The 27,616-nt window shown below is 59.7% G+C and overlaps 1 protein-coding gene across 1 annotated transcript in view; it reads right to left on the bottom strand.

Annotated features, from left to right (window-relative positions):
* The window catches only part of LOC140411554 (uncharacterized), a 245,207-nt gene extending 218,524 nt beyond the window's left edge, over positions 1–26,683 (bottom strand). The window contains exons 1-4 of the mRNA XM_072500635.1: positions 26,389–26,683; positions 22,619–22,924; positions 19,808–20,107; positions 538–843 (exon numbers count right to left, since the gene is read on the bottom strand). Of these exons, the coding sequence (XP_072356736.1) occupies positions 538–843; positions 19,808–20,107; positions 22,619–22,924; positions 26,389–26,608 (1,132 nt within the window). The 5' untranslated portion in view covers positions 26,609–26,683. The remainder of the gene's footprint in view (positions 1–537; positions 844–19,807; positions 20,108–22,618; positions 22,925–26,388) is intronic.
* Positions 26,684–27,616: the final 933 nt, after the last annotated feature.

The following is a 27,616-nucleotide window of genomic DNA, read 5'->3' as shown; positions in this document are numbered from 1 at the left end:
TGTTACTGGATTGGGAATGCAGTGAGGGAGGTGCAGTGGGAATGTCACTGGATTGGCAATAAAGTGAGGGAGGTGTAGTGGGAATGTCACTGGATTGGGAATACATTGAGGGTGGGAATGTAACTGGATTGGGAATACAGTGAGGGTGGGAATGTCACTGGATTGGGAATACAGTGAGTGAGGTGTAGAGGGAATGTCACTGGATTGGGAATACAGTGAGGGTGGTGCAGTGGGAATGTCACTGGATTGGGAATACAGTGAGGGATGTGCAGTGGGAATGTCACTGGATTGGGAATACAGTGAGGGAGGTGCAGTGGGAAAGTCACTGTATTGGGAATACAGTAAGGGAGGTGTAGTGGGAATGTCAGTGGATTGGGAATACAGTGAGGGAAGGAATGTGACTGGATTGGGAATCCAGTGAGGGAGCTGCAGTGGGACCGTGACCTTTTTTCACCTTTGCTGGCCCCGGGGTGAGTGAATCCCGGGGAATGTTCCCACGATTGTCCCCTGGATGCTGGAAGGCAGATTCCAGCTCACCTCGCACTGTGATGGATATGGCTTCACTCTGGGTGGAAGTGTAAAGGTCGCCCTCGATATCCATCTCGTAAACACAGGTGTAATTGCCGCTCTGCGTGCCGTTCACTCCGCGCACTGTGAAGGTGGCAGTGTCCTCGCTCGCCTGGGCTGACATCAGCGCCTCGCTGGCTGGCCCGTCGTTCTGGTAGAGGTACATTGTCATCTTGGAGAAGGCAATGGGAGCCGTGCATGTCACATTGAGAGTCTCTCCTCGTAAGAACACCTGACTTTTCCGCAGAACTGTCAGCATTGCTTTCGGGAGGTAATCTGTTTGAGGAGAAAGATTGTTAATATCAGGACCAGCCACACAACTGGCACAGCTCATTCTTGGAAACATTGGGCAGCATGGTGGGACAGTGGTTAGCACTGCTGCCTCACTGTGCTGTGGACCAGGGCAGCACGGTGGCACACTGGTTAGCACTGCTGCCTCACGGCTCAGGGCCAGGGCAGCACGGTGGGACACTGGTTAGCACTGCTGCCTCACGGTGCTGAGGACCAGGGCAGCACGGTGGTCAATGGTTAGCACTGCTGCCTCACGGTGCTGTGGACCAGGGCAGCACGGTGGGACAGTGGTTAGCACTGCTGCCTCACAGCTCAGGGCCAGGGCAGCACGGTGGGACACTGGTTAGCACTGCTGCCTCACAGCTCAGGACCAGGGCAGCACGGTGGGTCAGTGGTTAGCACTGCTGCCTCACGGCTCAGGGCCAGGACAGCACGGTGGGACAGTGGTTAGCACTGCTGCCTCACAGCTCAGGGCCAGGGCAGCACGGTGGGACAGTGGTTAGCACTGCTGCCTCACGGTGCTGTGGACCAGGGCAGCACGGTGGGTCAGTGGTTAGCACTGCTGCCTCACGGTGCTGTGGTCCAGGGCAGCACGGTGGGACAGTGGTTAGCACTGCTGCCTCACGGTGCTGTGGACCAGGGCAGCACGGTGGGACAGTGGTTAGCACTGCTGCCTCACAGCTCAGGGCCAGGGCAGCACGGTGGGACAGTGGTTAGCACTGCTGCCTCACGGTGCTGAGGACCAGGGCAGCACGGTGGGACACTGGTTAGCACTGCTGCCTCACGGTGCTCAGGGCCAGGGCAGCACGGTGGGACAGTGGTTAGCACTGCTGCCTCACGGTGCTGTGGACCAGGGCAGCACGGTGGGACAGTGGTTAGCACTGCTGCCTCACGGTGCTGTGGACCAGGGCAGCACGGTGGGTCAGTGGTTAGCACTGCTGCCTCACAGCTCAGGGCCAGGACAGCACGGTGGGTCAGTGGTTAGCACTGCTGCCTCACGGTGCTCAGGGCCAGGGCAGCACGGTGGGACAGTGATTAGCACTGCTGCCTCACGGTGCTCATGGCCAGGGCAGCACGGTGGGTCAGTGGTTAGCACTGCTGCCTCACGGTGCTCAGGGCCAGGGCAGCACGGTGGGACAGTGGTTAGCACTGCTGCCTCACGGTGCTGTGGACCAGGGCAGCACGGTGGGACAGTGGTTAGCACTGCTGCCTCACGGTGCTGTGGACCAGGGCAGCACGGTGGGTCAGTGGTTAGCACTGCTGCCTCACAGCTCAGGGCCAGGACAGCACGGTGGGTCAGTGGTTAGCACTGCTGCCTCACGGTGCTCAGGGCCAGGGCAGCACGGTGGGACAGTGATTAGCACTGCTGCCTCACGGTGCTGTGGTCCAGGGCAGCACGGTGGGACAGTGGTTAGCACTGCTGCCTCACGGTGCTCAGGGCCAGGGCAGCACGGTGGGACAGTGGTTAGCACTGCTGCCTCACGGTGCTGTGGACCAGGGCAGCACGGTGGGTCAGTGGTTAGCACTGCTGCCTCACAGCTCAGGGCCAGGGCAGCACGGTGGGACACTGGTTAGCACTGCTGCCTCACAGCTCAGGGCCAGGGCAGCACGGTGGGACAGTGGTTAGCACTGCTGCCTCACAGCTCAGGGCCAGGGCAGCACGGTGGGACACTGGTTAGCACTGCTGCCTCACAGCTCAGGACCAGGGCAGCACGGTGGGACAGTGGTTAGCACTGCTGCCTCACAGCTCAGGGCCAGGACAGCACGGTGGGTCAGTGGTTAGCACTGCTGCCTCACAGCTCAGGGCCAGGGCAGCACGGTGGGTCAGTGGTTAGCACTGCTGCCTCACAGCTCAGGACCAGGGCAGCACGGTGGGACAGTGATTAGCACTGCTGCCTCACGGTGCTCAGGGCCAGGGCAGCACGGTGGGACAGTGGTTAGCACTGCTGCCTCACGGTGCTGTGGACCAGGGCAGCACGGTGGGTCAGTGGTTAGCACTGCTGCCTCACAGCTCAGGGCCAGGGCAGCATGGTGGGACACTGGTTAGCACTGCTGCCTCACAGCTCAGGGCCAGGGCAGCACGGTGGGACAGTGGTTAGCACTGCTGCCTCACGGTGCTGAGGACCAGGGCAGCACGGTGGGACAGTGGTTAGCACTGCTGCCTCACAGCTCAGGTCCAGGACAGCACGGTGGGATAGTGGTTAGCACTGCTGCCTCACAGCTCAGGGCCAGGGCAGCACGGTGGGACAGTGGCTAGCACTGCTGCCTCACAGCTCAGGGCCAGGGCAGCACGGTGGGACAGTGGTTAGCACTGCTGCCTCACGGTGCTGAGGACCAGGGCAGCACGGTGGGACAGTGGTTAGCACTGCTGCCTCACAGCTCAGGTCCAGGACAGCACGGTGGGATAGTGGTTAGCACTGCTGCCTCACAGCTCAGGGCCAGGGCAGCACGGTGGGACAGTGGTTAGCACTGCTGCCTCACAGCTCAGGGCCAGGGCAGCACGGTGGGACAGTGGCTAGCACTGCTGCCTCACAGCTCAGGGCCAGGGCAGCACGGTGGGACAGTGGTTAGCACTGCTGCCTCACTGCTCAGGGCCAGGGCAGCACGGTGGGACAGTGGTTAGCACTGCTGCCTCACGGTGCTGAGGACCAGGGCAGCACGGTGGGACAGTGGTTAGCACTGCTGCCTCACAGCTCAGGACCAGGGCAGCACGGTGGGACAGTGGTTAGCACTGCTGCCTCACAGCTCAGGGCCAGGGCAGCACGGTGGGACAGTGGTTAGCACTGCTGCCTCACGGTGCTGTGGACCAGGGCAGCACGGTGGGACAGTGGTTAGCACTGCTGCCTCACAGCTCAGGGCCAGGGCAGCACGGTGGGACAGTGGTTAGCACTGCTGCCTCACAGCTCAGGGCCAGGGCAGCACGGTGGGACAGTGGTTAGCACTGCTGCCTCACAGCTCAGGGCCAGGGCAGCACGGTGGGACAGTGGTTAGCACTGCTGCCTCATGGTGCTGAGGACCAGGGCAGCACGGTGGGTCAGTGGTTAGCACTGCTGCCTCACGGTGCTGAGGACCAGGGCAGCACGGTGGGACAGTGGTTAGCACTGCTGCCTCACGGTGCTGAGGACCAGGGCAGCACGGTGGGACAGTGGTTAGCACTGCTGCCTCACGGTGCTGTGGACCAGGGCAGCACGGTGGGTCAGTGGTTAGCACTGCTGCCTCACAGCTCAGGGCCAGGGCAGCACGGTGGGACAGTGGTTAGCACTGCTGCCTCACAGCTCAGGGCCAGGGCAGCACGGTGGGACACTGGTTAGCACTGCTGCCTCACAGCTCAGGACCAGGGCAGCACGGTGGGACAGTGGTTAGCACTGCTGCCTCACAGCTCAGGGCCAGGGCAGCACGGTGGGACACTGGTTAGCACTGCTGCCTCACAGCTCAGGGCCAGGGCAGCACGGTGGGACAGTGGTTAGCACTGCTGCCTCACGGTGCTCAGGGCCAGGGCAGCACGGTGGGACAGTGGTTAGCACTGCTGCCTCATGGTGCTGAGGACCAGGGCAGCACGGTGGGACAGTGGTTAGCACTGCTGCCTCACGGTGCTGAGGACCAGGGCAGCACGGTGGGACACTGGTTAGCACTGCTGCCTCACAGCTCAGGGCCAGGGCAGCACGGTGGGTCAGTGGTTAGCACTGCTGCCTCACAGCTCAGGGCCAGGGCAGCACGGTGGGACAGTGGTTAGCACTGCTGCCTCACGGTGCTCAGGGCCAGGGCAGCACGGTGGGACAGTGGTTAGCACTGCTGCCTCACGGTGCTGAGGACCCGGGCAGCACGGTGGGACAGTGGCTAGCACTGCTGCCTCACGGTGCTGAGGACCAGGGCAGCACGGTGGGTCAGTGGTTAGCACTGCTGCCTCACAGCTCAGGGCCAGGGCAGCACGGTGGGACAGTGGTTAGCACTGCTGCCTCACGGTGCTGAAGACCAGGGCAGCACGGTGGGTCAGTGGTTAGCACTGCTGCCTCACAGCTCAGGGCCAGGGCAGCACGGTGGGACAGTGGTTAGCACTGCTGCCTCACGGTGCTGTGGACCAGGGCAGCACGGTGGGACAGAGGTTAGCACTGCTGCCTCACAGCTCAGGGCCAGGGCAGCACGGTGGGACAGTGGTTAGCACTGCTGCCTCACGGCTCAGGGCCAGGGCAGCACGGTGGGACAGTGGTTAGCACTGCTGCCTCACAGCTCAGGTCCAGGGCAGCACGGTGGGACAGTGGTTAGCACTGCTGCCTCACGGTGCTCAGGGCCAGGGCAGCACGGTGGGACAGTGGTTAGCACTGCTGCCTCACGGTGCTCAGGGCCAGGGCAGCACGGTGGGACAGTGGTTAGCACTGCTGCCTCACAGCTGTGGACCAGGGCAGCACGGTGGGACAGTGGTTAGCACTGCTGCCTCACGGTGCTCAGGACCAGGGCAGCACGGTGGGTCAGTGGTTAGCACTGCTGCCTCACAGCTGTGGACCAGGGCAGCACGGTGGGACAGTGGTTAGCACTGCTGCCTCACGGTGCTGAGGACCGGGGCAGCACGGTGGGACAGTGGTTAGCACTGCTGCCTCACAGCTCAGGGCCAGGGCAGCACGGCGGGACAGTGGTTAGCACTGCTGCCTCACAGCTCAGGGCCAGGGCAGCACGGTGGGACAGTGGTTAGCACTGCTGCCTCACAGCTCAGGGCCAGGGCAGCACGGTGGGACAGTGGTTAGCACTGCTGCCTCACGGCTCAGGACCAGGGCAGCACGGTGGGACAGTGGTTAGCACTGCTGCCTCACGGTGCTGAGGACCAGGGCAGCACGGTGGGACAGTGGTTAGCACTGCTGCCTCACAGCTCAGGGCCAGGGCAGCACGGTGGGACAGTGGTTAGCACTGCTGCCTCACGGTGCTCAGGGCCAGGGCAGCACGGTGGGACAGTGGTTAGCACTGCTGCCTCACGGTGCTGTGGACCAGGGCAGCACGGTGGGACAGTGGTTAGCACTGCTGCCTCACAGCTCAGGGCCAGGGCAGCACGGTGGGACAGTGGTTAGCACTGCTGCCTCACGGTGCTGAGGACCAGGGCAGCACGGTGGGACAGTGGTTAGCACTGCTGCCTCACGGTGCTCAGGGCCAGGGCAGCACGGTGGGACAGTGGTTAGCACTGCTGCCTCACGGTGCTGTGGACCAGGGCAGCACGGTGGGACAGTGGTTAGCACTGCTGCCTCACAGCTCAGGGCCAGGGCAGCACGGTGGGACAGTGGTTAGCACTGCTGCCTCACAGCTCAGGGCCAGGACAGCACGGTGGGACAGTGGTTAGCACTGCTGCCTCACAGCTCAGGGCCAGGGCAGCACGGTGGGACAGTGGTTAGCACTGCTGCCTCACGGTGCTCAGGGCCAGGGCAGCACGGTGGGACAGTGGTTAGCACTGCTGCCTCACAGCTCAGGGCCAGGGCAGCACGGTGGGACAGTGGTTAGCACTGCTGCCTCACAGCTCAGGGCCAGGGCAGCACGGTGGGACAGTGGTTAGCACTGCTGCCTCACAGCTCAGGACCAGGGCAGCACGGTGGGACAGTGGTTAGCACTGCTGCCTCACAGCTCAGGGCCAGGGCAGCACGGTGGGACAGTGGTTAGCACTGCTGCCTCACAGCTCAGGACCAGGGCAGCACGGTGGGACAGTGGTTAGCACTGCTGCCTCACAGCTCAGGGCCAGGGCAGCACGGTGGGTCAGTGGTTAGCACTGCTGCCTCACAGCTCAGGGCCAGGGCAGCACGGTGGGTCAGTGGTTAGCACTGCTGCCTCACGGTGCTCAGGGCCAGGGCAGCACGGTGGGACAGTGGTTAGCACTGCTGCCTCACAGCTCAGGACCCGGGCAGCACGGTGGGACAGTGATTAGCACTGCTGCCTCACAGCTCAGGGCCAGGGCAGCACGGTGGGACAGTGGTTAGCACTGCTGCCTCACGGTGCTCAGGGCCAGGGCAGCACGGTGGGACAGTGGTTAGCACTGCTGCCTCACAGCTCAGGACCCGGGCAGCACGGTGGGCCAGTGATTAGCACTGCTGCCTCACAGCTCAGGGCCAGGGCAGCACGGTGGGACAGTGGTTAGCACTGCTGCCTCACAGCTCAGGGCCAGGGCAGCACGGTGGGACAGTGGTTAGCACTGCTGCCTCACAGCTCAGGGCCAGGGCATCACGGTGGGACAGTGGTTAGCACTGTTGCCTCACAGCTCAGGGCCAGGGCAGCACGGTGGGACAGTGGTTAGCACTGCTGCCTCACAGCTCAGGGCCAGGGCAGCACGGTGGGACAGTGGTTAGCACTGCTGCCTCACAGCTCAGGGCCAGGGCAGCACGGTGGGACAGTGGTTAGCACTGCTGCCTCACAGCTCAGGGCCAGGGCAGCACGGTGACACAGTGGTTAGCACTGCTGCCTCACAGCTCAGGACCCGGGCAGCACGGTGGGACAGTGGTTAGCACTGCTGTCTCGCGGTGCTGAGGACCAGGGCAGCACGGTGGGACAGTGGTTAGCACTGCTGCCTCACGGTGCTGAGGACCAGGGCAGCACGGTGGGACAGTGGTTAGCACTGCTGCCTCACAGCTCAGGACCAGGGCAGCACGGTGGGACAGTGGTTAGCACTGCTGCCTCACGGTGCTGAGGACCAGGGCAGCACGGTGGGACAGTGGTTAGCACTGCTGCCTCACAGCTCAGGACCAGGGCAGCACGGTGGGACAGTGGTTAGCACTGCTGCCTCACGGTGCTGTGGACCAGGGCAGCACGGTGGGACAGCGGTTAGCACTGCTGCCTCACGGCTCAGGGCCAGGGCAGCACGGTGGGACAGTGGTTAGCACTGCTGCCTCACGGTGCTGTGGACCAGGGCAGCACGGTGGGACAGCGGTTAGCACTGCTGCCTCACGGCTCAGGGCCAGGGCAGCACGGTGGGACAGTGGTTAGCACTGCTGCCTCACGGTGCTCAGGGCCAGGGCAGCACGGTGGGACAGTGGTTAGCACTGCTGCCTCACGGTGCTCAGGACCAGGGCAGCACGGTGGGACAGTGGTTAGCACTGCTGCCTCGCGGCTCAGGGCCAGGGCAGCACGGTGGGACAGTGGTTAGCACTGCTGCCTCACGGTGCTCAGTGCCAGGGCAGCACGGTGGGACAGTGGTTAGCACTGCTGCCTCACGGTGCTCAGGGCCAGGGCAGCACGGTGGGACAGTGGTTAGCACTGCTGCCTCGCGGCTCAGGGCTAGGGCAGCACGGTGGGACAGTGGTTAGCACTGCTGCCTCACGGTGCTCAGTGCCAGGGCAGCACGGTGGGACAGTGGTTAGCACTGCTGCCTCACGGTGCTCAGGGCCAGGGCAGCACGGTGGGACAGTGGTTAGCACTGCTGCCTCACGGTGCTGAGGACCAGGGCAGCACGGTGGGACAGTGGTTAGCACTGCTGCCTCACGGTGCTCAGGGCCAGGACAGCACGGTGGGACAGTGGTTAGCACTGCTGCCTCACAGCTCAGGACCCGGGCAGCACGGTGGGACAGTGGTTAGCACTGCTGCCTCACAGCTCAGGGCCAGGGCAGCACGGTGGGTCAGTGGTTAGCACTGCTGCCTCACGGTGCTCAGGGCCAGGGCAGCACGGTGGGACAGTGGTTAGCACTGCTGCCTCACGGTGCTGAGGACCAGGGCAGCACGGTGGGACAGTGGTTAGCACTGCTGCCTCACAGCTCAGGGCCAGGGCAGCACGGTGGGACAGTGGTTAGCACTGCTGCCTCACAGCTCAGGGCCAGGGCAGCACGGTGGGACAGTGGTTAGCACTGCTGCCTCACGGTGCTCAGGACCAGGGCAGCACGGTGGGACAGTGGTTAGCACTGCTGCCTCACGGTGCTCAGGACCAGGACAGCACGGTGGGACAGTGGTTAGCACTGCTGCCTCACGGCTCAGGGCCAGGGCAGCACGGTGGGACAGTGGTTAGCACTGCTGCCTCACGGCTCAGGGCCAGGGCAGCACGGTGGGTCAGTGGTTAGCACTGCTGCCTCACAGCTCAGGACCAGGGCAGCACGGTGGGACAGTGGTTAGCACTGCTGCCTCACAGCTCAGGGCCAGGGCAGCACGGTGGGTCAGTGGTTAGCACTGCTGCCTCACAGCTCAGGACCAGGGCAGCACGGTGGGACAGTGGTTAGCACTGCTGCCTCACAGCTCAGGACCAGGGCAGCACGGTGGGACAGTGGTTAGCACTGCTGCCTCACGGCTCAGGGCCAGGGCAGCACGGTGGGTCAGTGGTTAGCACTGCTGCCTCACAGCTCAGGACCAGGGCAGCACGGTGGGACAGTGGTTAGCACTGCTGCCTCACGGCTCAGGGCCAGGGCAGCACGGTGGGACAGTGGTTAGCACTGCTGCCTCACAGCTCAGGGCCAGGGCAGCACGGTGGGACAGTGGTTAGCACTGCTGCCTCACAGCTCAGGGCCAGGGCAGCACGGTGGGTCAGTGGTTAGCACTGCTGCCTCACGATGCTGTGGACCAGGGCAGCACGGTGGGACAGTGGTTAGCACTGCTGCCTCACGGTGCTCAGGGCCAGGGCAGCACGGTGGGACAGTGGTTAGCACTGCTGCCTCACAGCTCAGGGCCAGGGCAGCACGGTGGGACAGTGGTTAGCACTGCTGCCTCACGGTGCTCAGGACCAGGGCAGCACGGTGGGTCAGTGGTTAGCACTGCTGCCTCACGGTGCTCAGGACCAGGACAGCACGGTGGGTCAGTGGTTAGCACTGCTGCCTCACGGTGCTGTGGTCCAGGGCAGCACGGTGGGACAGTGGTTAGCACTGCTGCCTCACGGTGCTGTGGACCAGGGCAGCACGGTGGGTCAGTGGTTAGCACTGCTGCCTCACAGCTCAGGGCCAGGGCAGCACGGTGGGTCAGTGGTTAGCACTGCTGCCTCACGGTGCTCAGGGCCAGGGCAGCACGGTGGGTCAGTGGTTAGCACTGCTGCCTCACAGTGCTGAGGACCAGGGCAGCACGGTGGGTCAGTGGTTAGCACTGCTGCCTCACGGCTCAGGGCCAGGGCAGCACGGTGGGACAGTGGTTAGCACTGCTGCCTCACGGCTCAGGGCCAGGGCAGCACGGTGGGACAGTGGTTAGCACTGCTGCCTCACAGCTCAGGGCCAGGGCAGCACGGTGGGACAGTGGTTAGCACTGCTGCCTCACAGCTCAGGGCCAGGGCAGCACGGTGGGACAGTGATTAGCACTGCTGCCTCACGGTGCTCAGGGCCAGGGCAGCACGGTGGGACAGTGGTTCGCACTGCTGCCTCACGGTGCTCAGGGCCAGGGCAGCACGGTGGGACAGTGATTAGCACTGCTGCCTCACAGCTCAGGGCCAGGGCAGCACGGTGGGACAGTGGTTAGCACTGCTGCCTCACAGCTCAGGGCCAGGGCAGCACGGTGGGACAGTGGTTAGCACTGCTGCCTCACGGTGCTCAGGGCCAGGGCAGCACGGTGGGACAGTGGTTAGCACTGCTGCCTCACGGTGCTGTGGACCAGGGCAGCACGGTGGGACAGTGGTTAGCACTGCTGCCTCACGGTGCTCAGGGCCAGGGCAGCACGGTGGGACAGTGGTTAGCACTGCTGCCTCACAGCTCAGGGCCAGGGCAGCACGGTGGGACAGTGGTTAGCACTGCTGCCTCACAGCTCAGGGCCAGGGCAGCACGGTGGGACAGTGGTTAGCACTGCTGCCTCACAGCTCAGGGCCAGGGCAGCACGGTGGGACAGTGGTTAGCACTGCTGCCTCACGGCTCAGGGCCAGGGCAGCACGGTGGGACAGTGGTTAGCACTGCTGCCTCACGGTGCTGAGGACCAGGGCAGCACGGTGGGACAGCGGTTAGCACTGCTGCCTCACGGAGCTGAGGACCAGGGCAGCACGGTGGGACAGTGGTTAGCACTGCTGCCTCACAGCTCAGGACCAGGGCAGCACGGTGGGACAGTGGTTAGCACTGCTGCCTCACAGCTCAGGGCCAGGGCAGCACGGTGGGACAGTGGTTAGCACTGCTGCCTCACGGTGCTGAGGACCAGAGCAGCACGGTGGGACAGTGGTTAGCACTGCTGCCTCACGGCTCAGGGCCAGGGCAGCACGGTGGGACAGTGGTTAGCACTGCTGCCTCGCGGTGCTGAGGACCAGAGCAGCACGGTGGGTCAGTGGTTAGCACTGCTGCCTCACGGTGCTCAGGGCCAGGGCAGCACGGTGGGTCAGTGGTTAGCACTGCTGCCTCACAGCTCAGGGCCAGGGCAGCACGGTGGGACAGTGGTTAGCACTGCTGCCTCACGGCTCAGGGCCAGGGCAGCACGGTGGGACACTGGTTAGCACTGCTGCCTCACAGCTCAGGACCAGGGCAGCACGGTGGGACAGTGGTTAGCACTGCTGCCTCACGGTGCTGAGGACCAGGGCAGCACGGTGGGACAGCGGTTAGCACTGCTGCCTCACGGAGCTGAGGACCAGGGCAGCACGGTGGGACAGTGGTTAGCACTGCTGCCTCACAGCTCAGGACCAGGGCAGCACGGTGGGACAGTGGTTAGCACTGCTGCCTCACAGCTCAGGGCCAGGGCAGCACGGTGGGACAGTGGTTAGCACTGCTGCCTCACAGCTCAGGGCCAGGGCAGCACGGTGGGTCAGTGGTTAGCACTGCTGCCTCACAGCTCAGGGCCAGGGCAGCACGGTGGGACAGTGGTTAGCACTGCTGCCTCACGGTGCTCAGGACCAGGGCAGCACGGTGGGACAGTGGTTAGCACTGCTGCCTCACGGTGCTCAGGGCCAGGGCAGCACGGTGGGACAGTGGTTAGCACTGCTGCCTCACGGTGCTCAGGACCAGGGCAGCACGGTGGGACAGTGGTTAGCACTGCTGCCTCACGGTGCTCAGGACCAGGGCAGCACGGTGGGACAGTGGTTAGCACTGCTGCCTCACGGTGCTCAGGGCCAGGACAGCACGGTGGGTCAGTGGTTAGCACTGCTGCCTCACGGTGCTCAGGACCAGGACAGCACGGTGGGTCAGTGGTTAGCACTGCTGCCTCACGGTGCTCAGGACCAGGGCAGCACGGTGGGTCAGTGGTTAGCACTGCTGCCTCACAGCTCAGGGCCAGGGCAGCACGGTGGGACACTGGTTAGCACTGCTGCCTCACGGCTCAGGGCCAGGGCAGCACGGTGGGTCAGTGGTTAGCACTGCTGCCTCACGGTGCTCAGGACCAGGACAGCACGGTGGGTCAGTGGTTAGCACTGCTGCCTCACGGTGCTCAGGACCAGGGCAGCACGGTGGGTCAGTGGTTAGCACTGCTGCCTCACAGCTCAGGGCCAGGGCAGCACGGTGGGTCAGTGGTTAGCACTGCTGCCTCACAGCTCAGGGCCAGGACAGCACGGTGGGACAGTGGTTAGCACTGCTGCCTCACAGCTCAGGGCCAGGGCAGCACGGTGGGACAGTGGTTAGCACTGCTGCCTCACGGTGCTCAGGGCCAGGACAGCACGGTGGGTCAGTGGTTAGCACTGCTGCCTCACGGTGCTCAGGACCAGGACAGCACGGTGGGTCAGTGGTTAGCACTGCTGCCTCACGGTGCTCAGGACCAGGGCAGCACGGTGGGTCAGTGGTTAGCACTGCTGCCTCACAGCTCAGGGCCAGGGCAGCACGGTGGGTCAGTGGTTAGCACTGCTGCCTCACAGCTCAGGGCCAGGGCAGCACGGTGGGTCAGTGGTTAGCACTGCTGCCTCACAGCTCAGGGCCAGGGCAGCACGGTGGGACAGTGGTTAGCACTGCTGCCTCACAGCTCAGGGCCAGGGCAGCACGGTGGGACAGTGGTTAGCACTGCTGCCTCACGGTGCTGTGGACCAGGACAGCACGGTGGGACAGTGGTTAGCACTGCTGCCTCACGGTGCTCAGGGCCAGGGCAGCACGGTGGGTCAGTGGTTAGCACTGCTGCCTCACAGCTCAGGGCCAGGGCAGCACGGTGGGACAGTGGTTAGCACTGCTGCCTCACGGTGCTCAGGGCCAGGGCAGCACGGTGGGACAGTGGTTAGCACTGCTGCCTCACGGTGCTCAGGGCCAGGGCAGCACGGTGGGACAGTGGTTAGCACTGCTGCCTCACGGTGCTCAGGGCCAGGGCAGCACGGTGGGACAGTGGTTAGCACTGCTGCCTCACAGCTCAGGGCCAGGGCAGCACGGTGGGCAGTGGTTAGCACTGCTGCCTCACAGCTCAGGGCCAGGGCAGCACGGTGGGTCAGTGGTTAGCACTGCTGCCTCACAGCTCAGGGCCAGGGCAGCACGGTGGGCAGTGGTTAGCACTGCTGCCTCACAGCTCAGGACCAGGGCAGCACGGTGGGTCAGTGGTTAGCACTGCTGCCTCACAGCTCAGGGCCAGGGCAGCACGGTGGGTCAGTGGTTAGCACTGCTGCCTCACGGTGCTGAGGACCCGGGCAGCACGGTGGGACAGTGGTTAGCACTGCTGCCTCACAGCTCAGGGCCAGGGCAGCACGGTGGGACAGTGGTTAGCACTGCTGCCTCACAGCTCAGGACCAGGGCAGCACGGTGGGACAGTGGTTAGCACTGCTGCCTCACGGCTCAGGACCAGGGCAGCACGGTGGGACAGTGGTTAGCACTGCTGCCTCACGGTGCTCAGGGCCAGGGCAGCACGGTGGGACAGTGGTTAGCACTGCTGCCTCACAGCTCAGGACCCGGGCAGCACGGTGGGACAGTGATTAGCACTGCTGCCTCACAGCTCAGGGCCAGGGCAGCACGGTGGGACAGTGGTTAGCACTGCTGCCTCACAGCTCAGGGCCAGGGCAGCACGGTGGGACAGTGGTTAGCACTGCTGCCTCACAGCTCAGGGCCAGGGCAGCACGGTGGGACAGTGGTTAGCACTGTTGCCTCACAGCTCAGGGCCAGGGCAGCACGGTGGGACAGTGGTTAGCACTGCTGCCTCACAGCTCAGGGCCAGGGCAGCACGGTGGGACAGTGGTTAGCACTGCTGCCTCACAGCTCAGGGCCAGGGCAGCACGGTGGGACAGTGGTTAGCACTGCTGCCTCACAGCTCAGGGCCAGGGCAGCACGGTGACACAGTGGTTAGCACTGCTGCCTCACAGCTCAGGACCCGGGCAGCACGGTGGGACAGTGGTTAGCACTGCTGCCTCGCGGTGCTGAGGACCAGGGCAGCACGGTGGGACAGTGGTTAGCACTGCTGCCTCGCGGCTCAGGGCCAGGGCAGCACGGTGGGACAGTGGTTAGCACTGCTGCCTCACGGTGCTCAGTGCCAGGGCAGCACGGTGGGACAGTGGTTAGCACTGCTGCCTCACGGTGCTCAGGGCCAGGGCAGCACGGTGGGACAGTGGTTAGCACTGCTGCCTCACGGTGCTGAGGACCAGGGCAGCACGGTGGGACAGTGGTTAGCACTGCTGCCTCACAGCTCAGGGCCAGGGCAGCACGGTGGGTCAGTGGTTAGCACTGCTGCCTCACGGTGCTCAGGGCCAGGGCAGCACGGTGGGACAGTGGTTAGCACTGCTGCCTCACGGTGCTGAGGACCAGGGCAGCACGGTGGGACAGTGGTTAGCACTGCTGCCTCACAGCTCAGGGCCAGGGCAGCACGGTGGGACAGTGGTTAGCACTGCTGCCTCACAGCTCAGGGCCAGGGCAGCACGGTGGGACAGTGGTTAGCACTGCTGCCTCACGGTGCTCAGGACCAGGACAGCACGGTGGGACAGTGGTTAGCACTGCTGCCTCACGGTGCTCAGGACCAGGACAGCACGGTGGGACAGTGGTTAGCACTGCTGCCTCACGGCTCAGGGCCAGGGCAGCACGGTGGGACAGTGGTTAGCACTGCTGCCTCACGGCTCAGGGCCAGGGCAGCACGGTGGGTCAGTGGTTAGCACTGCTGCCTCACAGCTCAGGACCAGGGCAGCACGGTGGGACAGTGGTTAGCACTGCTGCCTCACAGCTCAGGGCCAGGGCAGCACGGTGGGTCAGTGGTTAGCACTGCTGCCTCACAGCTCAGGACCAGGGCAGCACGGTGGGACAGTGGTTAGCACTGCTGCCTCACAGCTCAGGACCAGGGCAGCACGGTGGGACAGTGGTTAGCACTGCTGCCTCACGGCTCAGGGCCAGGGCAGCACGGTGGGTCAGTGGTTAGCACTGCTGCCTCACAGCTCAGGACCAGGGCAGCACGGTGGGACAGTGGTTAGCACTGCTGCCTCACGGCTCAGGGCCAGGGCAGCACGGTGGGACAGTGGTTAGCACTGCTGCCTCACAGCTCAGGGCCAGTGCAGCACGGTGGGACAGTGGTTAGCACTGCTGCCTCACAGCTCAGGGCCAGGGCAGCACGGTGGGTCAGTGGTTAGCACTGCTGCCTCACGATGCTGTGGACCAGGGCAGCACGGTGGGACAGTGGTTAGCACTGCTGCCTCACGGTGCTCAGGGCCAGGGCAGCACGGTGGGACAGTGGTTAGCACTGCTGCCTCACAGCTCAGGGCCAGGGCAGCACGGTGGGACAGTGGTTAGCACTGCTGCCTCACGGTGCTCAGGACCAGGGCAGCACGGTGGGTCAGTGGTTAGCACTGCTGCCTCACGGTGCTCAGGACCAGGACAGAACGGTGGGTCAGTGGTTAGCACTGCTGCCTCACGGTGCTGTGGTCCAGGGCAGCACGGTGGGACAGTGGTTAGCACTGCTGCCTCACGGTGCTGTGGACCAGGGCAGCACGGTGGGTCAGTGGTTAGCACTGCTGCCTCACAGTGCTGAGGACCAGGGCAGCACGGTGGGTCAGTGGTTAGCACTGCTGCCTCACGGCTCAGGGCCAGGGCAGCACGGTGGGACAGTGGTTAGCACTGCTGCCTCACGGCTCAGGGCCAGGGCAGCACGGTGGGACAGTGGTTAGCACTGCTGCCTCACAGCTCAGGGCCAGGGCAGCACGGTGGGACAGTGGTTAGCACTGCTGCCTCACAGCTCAGGGCCAGGGCAGCACGGTGGGACAGTGATTAGCACTGCTGCCTCACGGTGCTCAGGGCCAGGGCAGCACGGTGGGACAGTGGTTCGCACTGCTGCCTCACAGCTCAGGGCCAGGGCAGCACGGTGGGACAGTGGTTAGCACTGCTGCCTCACGGTGCTCAGGGCCAGGGCAGCACGGTGGGACAGTGATTAGCACTGCTGCCTCACAGCTCAGGGCCAGGGCAGCACGGTGGGACAGTGGTTAGCACTGCTGCCTCACAGCTCAGGGCCAGGGCAGCACGGTGGGACAGTGGTTAGCACTGCTGCCTCACGGTGCTCAGGGCCAGGGCAGCACGGTGGGACAGTGGTTAGCACTGCTGCCTCACGGTGCTGTGGACCAGGGCAGCACGGTGGGACAGTGGTTAGCACTGCTGCCTCACGGTGCTCAGGGCCAGGGCAGCACGGTGGGACAGTGGTTAGCACTGCTGCCTCACAGCTCAGGGCCAGGGCAGCACGGTGGGACAGTGGTTAGCACTGCTGCCTCACAGCTCAGGGCCAGGGCAGCACGGTGGGACAGTGGTTAGCACTGCTGCCTCACAGCTCAGGGCCAGGGCAGCACGGTGGGACAGTGGTTAGCACTGCTGCCTCACGGCTCAGGGCCAGGGCAGCACGGTGGGACAGTGGTTAGCACTGCTGCCTCGCGGTGCTGAGGACCAGAGCAGCACGGTGGGTCAGTGGTTAGCACTGCTGCCTCACGGTGCTCAGGGCCAGGGCAGCACGGTGGGTCAGTGGTTAGCACTGCTGCCTCACAGCTCAGGGCCAGGGCAGCACGGTGGGACAGTGGTTAGCACTGCTGCCTCACGGCTCAGGGCCAGGGCAGCACGGTGGGACAGTGGTTAGCACTGCTGCCTCACAGCTCAGGGCCAGGGCAGCACGGTGGGACACTGGTTAGCACTGCTGCCTCACAGCTCAGGACCAGGGCAGCACGGTGGGACAGTGGTTAGCACTGCTGCCTCACAGCTCAGGACCAGGGCAGCACGGTGGGACACTGGTTAGCACTGCTGCCTCACAGCTCAGGACCAGGGCAGCACGGTGGGACAGTGGTTAGCACTGCTGCCTCACAGCTCAGGGCCAGGGCAGCACGGTGGGACAGTAGTTAGCACTGCTGCCTCACAGCTCAGGGCCAGGGCAGCACGGTGGGTCAGTGGTTAGCACTGCTGCCTCACAGCTCAGGGCCAGGGCAGCACGGTGGGACAGTGGTTAGCACTGCTGCCTCACGGTGCTCAGGACCAGGGCAGCACGGTGGGACAGTGGTTAGCACTGCTGCCTCACGGTGCTCAGGGCCAGGGCAGCACGGTGGGACAGTGGTTAGCACTGCTGCCTCACGGTGCTCAGGACCAGGGCAGCACGGTGGGACAGTGGTTAGCACTGCTGCCTCACGGTGCTCAGGGCCAGGACAGCACGGTGGGTCAGTGGTTAGCACTGCTGCCTCACGGTGCTCAGGACCAGGACAGCACGGTGGGTCAGTGGTTAGCACTGCTGCCTCACGGTGCTCAGGACCAGGGCAGCACGGTGGGTCAGTGGTTAGCACTGCTGCCTCACAGCTCAGGGCCAGGGCAGCACGGTGGGACACTGGTTAGCACTGCTGCCTCACGGCTCAGGGCCAGGGCAGCACGGTGGGTCAGTGGTTAGCACTGCTGCCTCACGGTGCTCAGGACCAGGACAGCACGGTGGGTCAGTGGTTAGCACTGCTGCCTCACGGTGCTCAGGACCAGGGCAGCACGGTGGGTCAGTGGTTAGCACTGCTGCCTCACAGCTCAGGGCCAGGGCAGCACGGTGGGTCAGTGGTTAGCACTGCTGCCTCACAGCTCAGGGCCAGGACAGCACGGTGGGACAGTGGTTAGCACTGCTGCCTCACAGCTCAGGGCCAGGGCAGCACGGTGGGTCAGTGGTTAGCACTGCTGCCTCACGGTGCTCAGGGCCAGGACAGCACGGTGGGACAGTGGTTAGCACTGCTGCCTCACGGTGCTCAGGGCCAGGGCAGCACGGTGGGTCAGTGGTTAGCACTGCTGCCTCACAGCTCAGGGCCAGGACAGCACGGTGGGACAGTGGTTAGCACTGCTGCCTCACGGTGCTCAGGGCCAGGACAGCACGGTGGGTCAGTGGTTAGCACTGCTGCCTCACGGTGCTCAGGACCAGGACAGCACGGTGGGTCAGTGGTTAGCACTGCTGCCTCACGGTGCTCAGGACCAGGGCAGCACGGTGGGTCAGTGGTTAGCACTGCTGCCTCACAGCTCAGGGCCAGGGCAGCACGGTGGGTCAGTGGTTAGCACTGCTGCCTCACAGCTCAGGGCCAGGGCAGCACGGTGGGTCAGTGGTTAGCACTGCTGCCTCACAGCTCAGGGCCAGGGCAGCACGGTGGGACAGTGGTTAGCACTGCTGCCTCACAGCTCAGGGCCAGGACAGCACGGTGGGTCAGTGGTTAGCACTGCTGCCTCACAGCTCAGGGCCAGGGCAGCACGGTGGGACAGTGGTTAGCACTGCTGCCTCACGGTGCTGTGGACCAGGACAGCACGGTGGGACAGTGGTTAGCACTGCTGCCTCACGGTGCTCAGGGCCAGGGCAGCACGGTGGGTCAGTGGTTAGCACTGCTGCCTCACAGCTCAGGGCCAGGGCAGCACGGTGGGACAGTGGTTAGCACTGCTGCCTCACGGTGCTCAGGGCCAGGGCAGCACGGTGGGACAGTGGTTAGCACTGCTGCCTCACGGTGCTCAGGGCCAGGGCAGCACGGTGGGACAGTGGTTAGCACTGCTGCCTCACGGCTCAGGACCAGGGCAGCACGGTGGGTCAGTGGTTAGCACTGCTGCCTCACAGCTCAGGGCCAGGGCAGCACGGTGGGACAGTGGTTAGCACTGCTGCCTCACAGCTCAGGACCAGGGCAGCACGGTGGGACAGTGGTTAGCACTGCTGCCTCACGGTGCTCAGGGCCAGGGCAGCACGGTGGGACAGTGGTTAGCACTGCTGCCTCACGGCTCAGGACCAGGGCAGCACGGTGGGTCAGTGGTTAGCACTGCTGCCTCACAGCTCAGGGCCAGGGCAGCACGGTGGGCAGTGGTTAGCACTGCTGCCTCACAGCTCAGGACCAGGGCAGCACGGTGGGACAGTGGTTAGCACTGCTGCCTCACAGCTCAGGGCCAGGGCAGCACGGTGGGCAGTGGTTAGCACTGCTGCCTCACAGCTCAGGGCCAGGGCAGCACGGTGGGTCAGTGGTTAGCACTGCTGCCTCACAGCTCAGGGCCAGGGCAGCACGGTGGGTCAGTGGTTAGCACTGCTGCCTCACGGTGCTGAGGACCCGGGCAGCACGGTGGGACAGTGGTTAGCACTGCTGTCTCACGGTGCTCAGGGCCAGGGCAGCACGGTGGGTCAGTGGTTAGCACTGCTGCCTCACGGCTCAGGGCCAGGGCAGCACGGTGGGACAGTGGCTAGCACTGCTGCCTCACGGTGCTGAGGACCAGGGCAGCACGGTGGGACAGTGGTTAGCACTGCTGCCTCACAGCTGAGGGCCAGGGCAGCACGGTGGGACAGTGGCTAGCACTGCTGCCTCACGGTGCTGAGGACCAGGGCAGCACGGTGGGACAGTGGTTAGCACTGCTGCCTCACGGTGCTGAGGTCCCAGGTTCGATCACGGCTCTGGGTCACTGTCGGTGGGGAGTTTGCACATTCTCCCCGTGTTTGAGTGGGTTTCGCCCCCACAACCCAAAAAGATGTGCAGGGTCGGTGGATTGGCCGCACTAAATTGCCCCTTAATTGGGAAAGGAACGAATTGGGTACTGTAAATTTATATCTGAAGGAGAGTGAAAGAGACTCTCGATGTGAATGTGGTTGCTCTCTGCACACGCTCCGCCTGGCCTACGGTTTATTCTCCCAGTGCTTTCCAGTTGTTATTACCCCACACACAGACATACGCGAAGATTCCTCCATCCCGTAGACATTCGCTAGGCTCCCGACTGCCGTTTACCTTCGTTACAAACCACGCCGGCATATTCCTCGGTGCTGCAGTTCCTCGCTCCCCACGTGTCGGACAGGCAGTCCCACAGGGCAGACTCAGTCCCACGGCAACCCACGTTACCCAGCAAGGCCGGCTGGGTCCCTGGGCCGGAGGGGACGGCAGACTCGGCAAACCCGCAGTCCAGCTGGCGGCACACCACCGCGGAATCCCGTAGGTCCCAGCTGCTGCCGCAGATCGACCCCCACCTCTTCTCATAATAGATTTCCACTCTGCCCAAGCAACGCTGCTCCAGTCGTAGCTGCAAGCGTTCTGCGTCAGAGAAAACAAGACAGGACATCGCGAAACACGTTACGGCCAGCGAAACGCTTTTGGGCGCTGGGCGACTGGCGCTCTGCAAGATCCCACACACAGGAATGCAGGGTGGTCCGGATAACCTATTTCCGTGACGTGGGTTGAGGAGCAGGCATCAGCCCAGCGCACCCTGCTCTGCCGGCAAAGAGCTTCCCGACCACCTGACAGAGCCAGCCGGCCCTCAGTTACAGGCCCTGGTCTGAGGACCCACAACCTCGGAGGCCCCTTGGTGCTGCCCCAGGAGCTGCCCGCTCGGGCCTCTCTGCTCAAACCTCGGTCCCACCGTCTGTCTGACACACCGACACACGCCAAACACACGGACAAGCAGCAGGAACTAGGCCACTTGGTTGGAGGAATATCGGGAAAGTAGGACAAATCTCAAACGCGCAATAAAGAGGGCTAATAGGGGTCATGAAATATCTTTGGCTAACTGGGTTAAGGAAAATCTCAAAGCCTTTTATTCATATATAAGGAGCAAGAGGGTAACTAGAGAAAGGATTGGCCCACTCAAAGACAAAAGAGGGAATTTATGCATGGAGTCAGAGGAAATGGGTGAGATTCTTAATGAGTACTTTGCATCGGTATTCACCAAGGAGAGGGACATGACGGATGTTAAGGCTAAGGATGGATGTTTAAATACTCTAGGTCAAGTCGGCATAAGGAAGGGGGAAGTTTTGGGTATTCTAAAAGGCATTAAGGTGGACAAGTCCCCAGGTCCGGATGGGATCTATCCCAGGTTACTGAGGGAAGCGAGGGATGAAATAGCTGGGGCCTTAACAGATATCTTTGCAGCATCCTTGAGCACGGGCGAGGTCCCGGAGGACTGGAGAATTGCTAATGTTGTCTCTTTGTTTAAGAAGGGTAGCAGGGATAATCCAGGGAATTATAGACCTGTGAGCTTGACGTCAGTGGTAGGCAAACTGTTCAAGAAGATACTGAGGGATAGGATCGATTCACATTTGGAAGAAAATAGACTTATCAGTGATAGGCAGCATGGTTTTGTGCAGGGAAGGTCATGTCTTTACAAACCTAATAGAATTCTTTGAGGAAGTGACAACGTTAATTGATGAGGGAAGGGCTGTAGATGTCATATCCATGGACTTCAGTAAGGCGTTTGATAAAGTTTCCCATGGCAGGTTGATGGAAAAAGTGAAGTCGTATGGGGTTCAGGGTGTACTAGCTAGATGGATAAGGAACTGGCTGAGCAACAGGAGACAGAGAGTAGTGGTGGAAGTAGTGGTCAAAATGGAGAAAGGTGACTAGTGGTGTTCCACAGGGATCCGTGCTCGGACACTGTTGTTTGTGATATACATAAATGATCTGGACGATTGGTGGAGTTGCAGATAGCGAGGAGGACTGTCCGAGAATACAGCAGAATATAGATAGATTGGAGAGTTGGGCAGAGAAATGGCAGATGGAGTTCAATCGAGGCAAATGCGAGGTGATGCATTTTGGAAGATCTAATTCAAGAGCGGACTATATGGTCAATGGAAGAGTCCTGGGGAAAATTGATGTACAGAGAGATCTGGGAGTTCAGGTCCATTGTACCCTGAAGGTGGCAACGCAGGTCGATAGAGTGGTCAAGAAGGCAGACAGCATGCCTTTAAAAGTTTATTGGATAAACATATGGATGATAATGGCACAGTGTAGGTTAGATGGCTTTTGTTTCGGTGCAACATCGTGGGCCGAAGGGCCTGTACTGCGCTGTATTGTTCTATGTTCTATGATGATGTATTTCGTCTCTTTGATCAGCATCTTTCCACTTTCCCCGCACACAACCAGACAGAAATCACAGAGGTTTCAGGAGCAGAGACGACAATCAGGTTTGTCCAAAAACAAGGACATTGGAATGTGTTTCAGAGTAAAATACCGCCTGGGTCTCGCACGGAGTGCAGCATCTAGCTGCTGGGTTTCGGCACTTTAGCAAAGATGGGACAGCCTGGGACAGTCGGGAAAAGATTCCTGACATCCAAGGACGAGGAAGTTGAGTAACGTGGATATTTCGGAGAGGTTGGGACGCACCTCCCAGGAGAAGAGGAGGTTCGACAGGGGGGGGGATTTGCCTGGACGGGGCAGAGAGGGAGAAGTTGCTCCTCAAGAGGGGGGTGTAGTATTGGGATGGATCGAGGACAAGAGGGGGGATGGATTGAAGGAGATTAGGGAAAGAAGCGATGGAGACAGGAGGGGGGGGGGGCGGGTTACGCAAGGGGCTGTTAGGGTGTGGAAGGTGCTGCCTGAGAGTGTGGGGGAGGACAGTTCAATGGAAGTGTTTGGAGAGGGAACTGGCTTGCAGTTTGCAGAGGGTAAATACGTGAGGCTATGACAGGGAGTAGCGCCTCGCTGAGTGCTCTCTGAGTCAGGATGGACACGATGGGGCGCCGTCCTTCTGTCCTGTAACCACTGAGTCTTTCCTGGTGCCAAATCACATGCCTGCCAAGATGAAGGAGAACGACAGGAGGGAGGACTTACCTGATAATATTACCTGTAATTGGTCACTGCTCTGTGACGTACGCAATTCCCCCTGAACCGCTACGCGGTAGAAACAACTGTAGTTGCCCTCATCGGACTGATTTACGTCCGCGAGCGTGACGTTAGCAGCGGTGACAAATGCCAAAGGTTGTTTCATCGCAACGTAGTCCTCGCCACCATTCCTGCGCAGGTAGAAACCAACCACTTCAAAATCTGCCGGGGCTTTGCAGCTGAAAACGATTCTTTCTCCTGGGAACAACGAGCGAGAGGACGCTTCCATCGAGAGGATCGGCTTGGGGAAGTTATCTGAAAGGTTCAAGGCAATATCAGAGATTGGTTCCGGCGCCGCCCGACTCTCCCAGGCCAGCATCGTGGTTCAGTGCCCTGCCTATGCCCCATACCCCCCGGGCATTGTTCCCGTTCAAATAATCGTCTTCGATGCTCTGGAACGCCTCGGTTGAGCTCCAGGCGTCCAGCCAGTCCCTTCCAGCCCCAAACCACTCGCTGTGTGAATTTTTATCATCTCACGTTACATTTGCTTTTTTTTCAATTCACTTTAATTCTGTGCCATCTCGTTCTTTATCTTCTTCAGAGTGTGAACAGTTTCTCCCTGTCTAGTCTGTCCATCCCCCCCCCCCCCACCCTCCCCATGATTTTGAACACCTCTATCAAATCTCCGCTTGGCCATTTCTCTCCGAGGAGAAAAGATACAACCTCTCCAATCCACCCTCATCCCTGAATCATTCCTGTGAAGCTCCTCTGCTCTCTCTCCAGAGAGTTCCCCCAGGACTGTTTACAATATTCCAGCTGAAGTCTAACTAGTGTCCCGTACAAGTTCAGCATAACCTCCTCGCTCTTGTACTCGGTGACACCAATAATAAAACCCAGGATACTCTCTACTTTATTCACTGCTCTCTCTACCTATCCCGCCATCTTCAATCATCCGGGAACAATTACATCTAGGTCCCAATGCTCCTCGCCCTTCAACAATTTCACCCCTTATTATATATCATCTCCATGTTCTTCCGACCAAAATTCATCACCTCACACTTCTCCGCATTGAACATCATCTGCCACCTAGCTGCCCACTTCGCCCTTTCCCATTTCCTCTTCCAGTTTACAACGTTCCCCGGTCACCTCGAAATTGTCCTTCGTACAAGGTCTCAGTCATTCATATTTATGTTCATTGTGAGAGGCTCTGGCCTCAAACTGAAGATGGTTTTTTAATATATTACAGAAAGATAAGCGACATAATTATCTCCAAAACACTCAAGTTGAACAGTATTAATGTGGCTGGGTCCAGTTCAGTTTCTGATCAATGGTAACCCCCAGGATGTGGATTGTGGGGGATTCAGCGATGGGAATGCCGTCGAATGTCAAGGGGCGATGGTTAGATCCTCTCTTGTAGGAGATGGTCATTGCCGGGCACGTGTGTGGTGTGAATATAACTTGTCACTTGTCAGCCCCGAGCCTGGATATTGTCCGGGACTTGCTGCATTTGGACAGGGACTGCTTCATTATCTGAGGAGTCGCGAATGGTGCTGAACATTGTGCTGTCATCCGCGAACATCCCCACTTCTGACCTTATGCTGGAAGGGAGGTCATTGATGAAGCAGCTGGAGGTGGTCGGGCCGAGGACACGACCCTGAGGAACTCCTGCAGTGATGTCCTGGAGCTGAGATGATTGACCTCCAACCACCACAACCATCTTCCTTTGTGCTGGGTATGACTCCGACCAGCAGAGAGTTTCCCCCTGATTCCCATTGGCTCCAGTTTAGCTCGGGCTCCTTGATGCCACACTCGGTCAAACGCTGCCTTGATGTCAGGAGCTAAGATTGACAAGGATGTAACCAGAAATCTATGCTACCTACAAGATGTGACTGCAGTAACTCACCAAGGTTCCTTAGGCAACACCTTCCAAACCCACGACCACTACCATCTAGCAGGACAAGAGCAGCAGATACCCAGGAACCCCACCATTGAGCCACATTCCATGGACCCTGAGTACAAATACACCCTGATAGTTAAACCAATTAATCTAAACTATACATGGACCCTGAGTACTAATACACCCTGATAGTTAAACCAATTAATCTAAACTATACATGGACCCTGAGTACTAATACACCCTGATAGTTAAACCAATTAATCTAAACTATACATGGACCCTGAGTATTAATACACTCTGATAGTTAAACCAATTAATCTAAACTATACATGGACCCTGAGTATTAATACACCCTGATAGTTAAACCAATTAATCTAAACTATACATGGACCCTGAGTACTAATACACCCTGATAGTTAAACCAATTAATCTAAACTATACATGGACCCTGAGTACTAATACACCCTGATAGTTAAACCAATTAATCTAAACTATACATGGACCCTGAGTATTAATACACCCTGATAGTTAAACCAATTAATCTAAACTATACATGGACCCTGAGTACTAATACACCCTGATAGTTAAACCAATTAATCTAAACTATACATGGACCCTGAGTACTAATACACCCTGATAGTTAAACCAATTAATCTAAACTATACATGGACCCTGAGTACTAATACACCCTGATAGTTAAACCAATTAATCTAAACTATACATGGACCCTGAGCACTAATACACCCTGATAGTTAAACCAATTAATCTAAACTATACATGGACCCTGAGTACTAATACACCCTGATAGTTAAACCAATTAATCTAAACTATACATGGACCCTGAGTACTAATACACCCTGATAGTTAAACCAATTAATCTAAACTATACATGGACCCTGAGTATTAATACACTCTGATAGTTAAACCAATTAATCTAAACTATACATGGACCCTGAGTATTAATACACCCTGATAGTTAAACCAATTAATCTAAACTATACATGGACCCTGAGTACTAATACACCCTGATAGTTAAACCAATTAATCTAAACTATACATGGACCCTGAGTACTAATACACCCTGATAGTTAAACCAATTAATCTAAACTATACGACACAGGGACAAATGAGAAAAGAAGTGCCCTAATGGTACTTGGGATGACGGGTAGTTTCTTGAGATGGTTAGAAAGTTGGTTAGGGGACAGGAAGCAAAACGTTGGGATAGATAGGTCTTTTTCCGATTAGCAGGCAGTGACTAGTGGGGTAGCGCAGGGATCTGTGCTGGGACCCCAACTGTTCACGTTATAGATTAATGATTTGGACGAGGAAACTAAATGTATTAGCTCCAAATTTGCACTTGAAACAAAGTTGGTCATTGCCTGGGACTTGTGTGGCGTGAATGTAACTTGCCCCTTGTCAGCCCCGAGCCTGGATATCATCCGGGTCTTGCTGCATTTGGACAGGGACTGCTTCGTTATCTGAGGAGTCGCGAATGGTGAACATTGTGCAGTCGCCCGCAAACATCCCCACTTCTGACCGTATGATGGAGGGAAGGTCATTGTTGAAGCAGCTGAAGGTGGTCGGGCCGAGGACACGACCCTGAGGAACTCCTGCAGTAATGTCCTGGAGCTGAGCTGATTGACCTCCAACCACCACAACCATCTTCCTTTGTGCCGGGTATGATTCCAACCCCAAAACAAGATGGTTGTCAAAAGTGAACTGACAGACTCTTGTGAGTGTGCTCAGTAACTGACCTCCAGATTTTAGAAAGTACAGAAAATAGTTAGGATCCAGGAAGGCCTCAATTGCCCAGTGTTAACATCAGCTGGGGTCATAACAGCGGACTGGGCTTGATATTGCTTGTATGAACCGTATTCCTTACCTGTGACAGTCACCTGTACCGTCTCGCTGTTGGTAGAGTTTACATAGTCATCCAATATTTTGCTTTCATATTTACAGGAGCAGTTGACGGATTCCGTGACATTCTGAATGAAACCGACGGATTTAATGTGTTCTTTCCAGTTATGGGAGACGGGATCTTGCTCACCAATGTTGAAATAGAATCGAGTGATATGATAGAAATGTGGAGCAGAACATGCCATGAAAACATTTTCCCCTTTCACATACAGCGTGGGCGACCGACTGAAAGCGATGAATGGTTTGATTGGGTGGTCTGCAAAGGTAGAAAAGGCAAGAGTTCACTAAAACAATTCATTTTATGTCGCGTCTTTACGGCAAAAGCATGTCTCCCGGATTGATCCGCAGACAGAATTTGCCACATGTGGACCACTTTGGACATCCTGAATTCTTTAAAAAAATTATTCATGGGATGTGAGCTGGATGTCAAGACGTCTGGAGGTCCCCTTTGTAATGATGTACGTTTTAAATGAGGTTTTTGAACCCGTAGGCGAAAGAGATGGGTTACCAAGGGGTTAGTATTTTAGTACATTTCGAACAAAACACAGGAAGGAGAAAGAAAGAAGCACTGACGCGTCACATCACTGGCTAGGCCGGACTATATTGCCCAACCCTAATTACCCCTCGAGGAGGTGGTGGTGAGCTGCCATCCATGTGGGTAGGTACAACCACTTCTGCCCTCTGATCCCAGACTCTCCCACACGGGGAAACATCCTCTCAGAATCTCCCCTCACTCTGAGATTCTGCCCTCTGGGCCCAGACTCTCCCACACGGGGAAACATCCTCTCAGAATCTCCCCTCACTCTGAGATTCTGCCCTCTGATCCCAGACTCTCCCACACGGGGAAACATCCTCTCCGAATCGCCCCTCACTCTGAGATTCTGTCCTCTGCTCCCAAACTCTCCCACACGGGGAAACATCCTCTCAGAATCTCCCCTCACTCTGAGATTCTGTCCCCTGCTCCCAGCCTCTCCCACACGGGGAAACATCCTCTCAGAATCTCCCCTCACTCTGAGATTCTGTCCTCTGGGCCCAGACTCTCCCACACGGGGAAACATCCTCTCAGAATCTCCCCTCACTGAGATTCTGCCCTCTGGGCCCAGACTCTCCCATACGGGGAAACATCCTCTCAGAATCTCCCCTCACTCTGAGATTCTGCCCTCTGGTCCCAGACTCTCCCACACGGGGAAACA

Source organism: Scyliorhinus torazame, chromosome 4 (assembly GCF_047496885.1).
Source record: "Scyliorhinus torazame isolate Kashiwa2021f chromosome 4, sScyTor2.1, whole genome shotgun sequence".
Classification (NCBI taxonomy): domain Eukaryota; kingdom Metazoa; phylum Chordata; class Chondrichthyes; order Carcharhiniformes; family Scyliorhinidae; genus Scyliorhinus; species Scyliorhinus torazame.
This window is presented reverse-complemented; position numbering and strand designations above follow the sequence as displayed.